The sequence below is a fragment of the Austrofundulus limnaeus genome, unplaced genomic scaffold (assembly GCF_001266775.1).
Source record: "Austrofundulus limnaeus strain Quisiro unplaced genomic scaffold, Austrofundulus_limnaeus-1.0 Scaffold235, whole genome shotgun sequence".
Classification (NCBI taxonomy): Eukaryota; Metazoa; Chordata; class Actinopteri; order Cyprinodontiformes; family Rivulidae; genus Austrofundulus; species Austrofundulus limnaeus.
Genome location: NW_013952637.1, coordinates 696,161 through 701,891, shown reverse-complemented (window position 1 = coordinate 701,891; position 5,731 = coordinate 696,161). Strand labels below are relative to the sequence as shown.

At 39.2% G+C, this 5,731-nt stretch overlaps 1 protein-coding gene across 1 annotated transcript in view; it reads right to left on the bottom strand.

Annotated features, from left to right (window-relative positions):
- The window catches only part of LOC106525607 (sorbin and SH3 domain-containing protein 1), a gene marked incomplete at both ends in the record, with an annotated part of 13,354 nt that extends 9,770 nt beyond the window's left edge, over nt 1-3,584 (bottom strand). The window contains 4 exon segments of the mRNA XM_014019902.1: nt 1,209-1,323; nt 1,841-1,887; nt 3,258-3,428; nt 3,520-3,584. Coding sequence (XP_013875356.1) covers nt 1,209-1,323; nt 1,841-1,887; nt 3,258-3,428; nt 3,520-3,584 — 398 coding nt within the window.
- Between the last annotated feature and the right edge of the window lie 2,147 nt (nt 3,585-5,731).

The following is a 5,731-nucleotide window of genomic DNA, read 5'->3' as shown; positions in this document are numbered from 1 at the left end:
AACACCGGTAGACGGCAGCCATTACAGACGAACGTGTTTGTTGTTGTTCGAGGAGCGGCTCGGTCACACACTAATGTCATTAGTTTGTTATCATTGCTAAGGTGCAGGAATATTTTCCCCCACTTTTTTCACATCATGTCACCTGCCTGGATCTGTTATTATCTCACTCTGAAGCACAGAGAAGTGTCACAGGTGAGCTCGTTTCAACTGCTTTTTACAACGCGGTCTCATTTCCGGACTCAATAATTTAGCCGATTATTTCAGTTAAAATACATAAGTAAAAATATTTATCTGAGTATAATACTAACCCCCAACTTTATGGATGATTTTACGGATTAAATTTTACATATTATACTTCAGTAAATACGGTAACTGAAACTAACTGAAATTATAGATAGAATATCTTTAGTTTTAGTGTTTGTCAATTTATTTTAAGCTGTGTGGACTGATTAAACTAAACTTATTTTTTCAAACCTAGCAGTTTTACATTAGCTGCGAGCACACTGCTCGATGCTAGCCTGCAAAATGACAACAACAAAAATTGGGAGAAAGCAGCAAAGTTCAATTTGGGATTTTTTTTGAATGACTGTGAGAAAAATAAAAGCAAGTGTCTTGTAGTAGAAACAGGTTGAATACTTCTCAACAGACTGTGAGTTTCTTGACAAGCTCTCTCAGTTGTCCCCATGAAAAACAAGCACCAGCCCAGCCAGGCAGCACCGGTTTGGAGACAACTATCGTTATCTTCCTAAAATAATCACCAAAGTCCTTAGTTGGCAAAATTGAGTTATGTGATTATTCTAGGAAGATGTTGCTATAATGGATTGTTTTCACTGGTGACCAAATATCTGCTGGTTAGTGAACTCACAAGAGCACCTCAGGTGGGAGGATGCCTCGGCAAATATGTTTATTCAAACTATAAAAAAAACTTATACTAGAACTAATGAAAACTAAACTAAACTAAAACTAAGCATTAAAAAAGCAATAATAGCTAATAAAAACTATCAAATCCACTGTAAAAACTAATTAAAACTGAATTAAAAGGAAAAAAAAGTCTAAACAAAATAAAACTAAACTATAATGAAAAATCCAAAACTATTAGAACCTTGCTGTGAACAGCTTCAAAAAGCAGAGTTTAAACTGATAAAAACGAGTTCACGTGAGTCGGGATCAAAAAATAAAATAAAAACCCAGAATTTCATAAAACAAACCTCGACGTAGCTTCGTGGGAAAATGCCGACTCTGCCGTGATGCTCGCCTTCGAACCAGTTCTGATCCACTTGTCGAATGATGTAAACAATGTCTCCCTTCTGAAACGGCAACTCCCTAAAAATATGTTCCAGAGAAATACAATTAACTGGACGTTATACATACTAGATTAATAATAACAATAAAATCACATTATTAGGATTAGTTTAAAGCCACTTATTGCAAAGTCATGGAAACAACAGTGGTTTTAACGGGGGCACCAGTTTTTTAAGGGTGGGCATYGCCCCCTGTTGGCCTGCACTTGTTGGTGCCCCTTCATGTAGATGGTTAATGTGTGTTAAATTAAAAATCTTCAAGGTAAATTTGTGAACAGCCTTTAACTACCAGGTATGTCAGTTTACCTGTGGAAAGAGTCAAAATGACTAAAAACAGGTCAACATTGACGTTTGGAAAAGTGTTTGTTTACGTTGAGCGCAGACCTGCATTTCAGAAGTGAGTAAAGTTTTTTCAGAGGGAAGTAGTTGATATATTTTAGCATAAAGTCAAAATATATCAACTTTTTATATCAACTTATTTTTAAGTTTGGTTTCATACTTTACAATGAGTTCCTTTAATTTGAATCATCTTCACTCACTTCAGGGATTCTGCTCTGAAGTCGAAGCGAGCCATAGCCGGAGTTCTCTGAAGACAGAAAAATACAATCAGGATGTCTTTATTTATGGTTATAATCACAAAGAATGGATGAATGGATGGATGGATGGATGTTGGTTGGATGGATGGTTGGATGGATGGATGGATGATGGATGGATAATGGATGGATGGATGGATGATGGATGGATAATGGATGGATGGATGGATGAATGGATGGATGATGGATGGATAAATGATGGATAGATGATGGATGGATAATGGATGGATGGATGGATGATGGATGGATAATGGATGGATGGATGGGTGGATAATAGATGGATGGATAATAGATGATGGATGGATGATGGATGGATGGATGGTTAGATGGATGATGGATGGATGAATATAGATGATGGATGGATGATGGATGGATGGATGGATGATGGACGGATGGATGGTCGGTTGGATGATGGATGGATGGATGGATGAATGGATGGATGGATGGATAATAGATGGATGGATGAATAATAGAGGATGGATGGATGGATGGATGGTTGGATGGATGGATGATGGATGGATGAATAATAGATGATGGATGGACGATGGATGGATGATGGATGGATGAATGGATGGATGGATGGATGGATGATATTAGATGGTTGGATGGATGGATGATGGATGGATAATAGATGTTTGGATGAATAATAGATGATGGATGGATGATGGATGGATGGATAGATGGATGGATGATGATGGATGGATGGTCGGTTGGATGATGGATGGATGGATATTGGATGGTTGGATGATGGATGGATGGATGGATGGATATTGGATGGATGATGGATGGATGGATGGATGGTCGGTTGGATGATGGATGGATGGATGGATGGATATTGGATGGATGATGGATGGATGGACAGTTTAATGGATGATGGATGGATGGATGGTCGGTTGGATGATGGATGGTTGGATGGATGGATATTGGATGGATGGTGGATGGATGGACAGTTTAATGGATGATGGATGGATGGATGGTCGGTTGGATGATGGATGGTTGGATGGATGGATATTGGATGGATGATGGATAGATGGATGGTCGGTTGGATGATGGATGGTTGGATGGATGGATATTGGATGGATGATGGATAGATGGATGGTCGGTTGGATGATGGATGGTTGGATGGATGGATATTGGATGGATGATGGATGGATGGATGGTCGGTTGGATGATAGATGGATGGATGGATGGACAGAAGGATGGATGATAGATGGATGGACAGTTTAATGGATGATGGATGGATGGACAGTTTAATGGATGATGGATGGATGGTCGGTTGGATGATGGATGGATTTCTTGAAACATTTGTTGTTTATCTGCAGCAGGTAAGATATTGCCCTCAGAGGTTATATTTTTGTTTCACCTCCACGCCTGACTTCCTCCTCTCCGTGTTGTCGGTGATGTTCAGCAGGTCTCCRAAGCGCTCGTTGGTGATGAACTGATGATGCGTGGGGACGACGCTCGTGTGTCGCCTCGACGCCGTGTCGGCCTCTTCCTGTTCTCGCTTCAGCCGTCGCTGCTCCTCTAACATTTTCTGTCAGGAAGCCAGAACAAAGACATGAATGGTCCCTGTGTTTATTTCTAAAYAATCCTGAGACATTCCTTCTCATGTTGGGATGAGTTACCTCTTTGTCTCCGTGACGCCTCCTCARCACTTCATCCTGACTTTCCTCGTGAGCCGGGGAGGAGTCTGACACAGAAACAGACATTATTACAATAAAAGCTCAACAAAAACAAAACAAATTTAGTCATATTGCAGAAAAAAACATTTAATCATGCATACTTAAAATAAACACCAACTCTTTTTGCACAACCAAGACAAAAACACAGCAGGGAAAAAAAAAGCTAAAGTCCAACCTGCATGCACAGAGGAATGAAAATAATGTCCAAACATGAGTTCATGATCGAAAGAAAGGATCAAAAATATCAAATCCACAGATCAGAAACACAAAATAAAAGTTTCAATTCAACATGACACCATGGAAGGACGGATGCAGACGATCGATCGTTAAAGTTTCATTTAGAGCTCATTAATTTGGTCATTTATTCTGAGAATTAAAGCTGGCAAAAGAGCAGGAATGTAACATTAAATCTCAATATTTAGATTTTAAATTTTATTTATTATTTATCTAACTGAGCTGCGACTGTTGGAGTCCAAACCAGCACTGTCCCTCCTCTGGACATGTCCAAACCAGCACTGTCCCTCCTCTGGACATGTCCAAACCAGCACTGTCCCTCCTCTGGACATGTCCAAACCATCTCAGTCTGGTCTCCCAGTCCTTCAACCCGTGCTGTCCTTCTGATGATCTCAGTGTTGGGCATAGCTAACCAATTTGCTGACACATAATCTGCTAACTAAAAATACAGCTTTGCTAACGCTAAGCAGCTAAACAAGTAAAAATTAGCAGAAGCTAATACTAACAGCTAACCGCTAAGACGACTGTCAGTCAGCGTCTCCTTCCAGCTGAAGACTGGTGGACCTGAAACAAACTTGTTGATGTTAGCTTGCTAGTTAGCTGTTAGCCCACTTGGAGTTGGCAAAATCAAATTTAGCAGAAGCTAATTGGTCGCTAACTGTTTTTAAAGGTTGGGGAAAAGGCTAATCCACTAAACAAAATATTAGTTCCGTTATTAGCTGTTAGCCCACCTGAAGCTGACAAAACCTAATTTAGCAGAAGCTTATTAGTCTGCTAAAACGCTAATCTACTAAACAGACAACAAGTCCTGCTATTAGTGGTTAGCTTTTAGCCCACATAAAGTTGGCAAAACCTAATTTAGCAGAAGCTTATTGGTCTGCTAAAATGCTAATCTACTAAACAGAAAACAAGTCCTGCTATTAGCGGTTAGCTTTTACCCCACATAAAGTTGGCAGAAACTAATTTAGCAGAAGATTATTGGTCTGCTAAAATGCTAATCTACTAAACAAACAAGTCCTGCTATTAGCGGTTAGCTTTTAGCCCACCAAAAGTTGGCAAAACCTAATTTTGCAGAAGCTAATTGGTCCGCTAACTGTTTTAAAAAGTTTGCGAAAAGTTTAATCCACTAAACATAATATTAGTTCCACTATTAGCTGTTAGCCCACCTAAAGTTGTCAAAATCTAATTTAGCAGAAGATAACTGGTCTGCTAAAATGCTAATCTGCTAAACAGAAAACTAGTCCTGTTATTAGCTGTTAGCTGAATCACGCTCATCACTGCCTAATCTTATCCATCCTTYGTTACCCTCGAGGAGACCCTCAACATCTTCAGCTGTGAAAGTCCAGGGATGAGACMGATCTGACCTCAGACGGTCAGAAAGTGTCTATTGAACAATCAGTAAGACTCATAAAATCATTTCAGTTTGAACCAGTAAAACACTGAGCTGCTCAGGTATCAACATTATAAGCATCACATCAGCTAAAGGACACAAATCGAGACCGGATCAGCTTTAGCTGGGCGTTCTTTGGGTGGAGCTTCCAAACAAAAGCCTCATCTTTAGGTTTTCCATCACAGTTCAACTTGTTTTTTTTAAATCTGTAGATACTGAATACTAAAGTAAACCACTAGAGGGATCCTGCGTCCCACCAGTGCTTCCTGCTTTCTTATAAACCAACCTCCACCAGCAAAGCCATTTTTATTTTTAATGATTTGTATGGGATCAATCTTGTGTCAACAGGAAGTGAATCTGAATGTGCAGAATTTGAAATAGAATGCATTGGTTTGAAAATGAGTTTCACTAAAACTGAAAGTGAATTTAAAGTTTTGTATCTGAATTAATTTGCTTTGAAACTTTATTTTAGTTTATTAAAAATTCAGTTTGACTACTTTCACTTTCAGTATAATTCAGATTTTTGTGTCA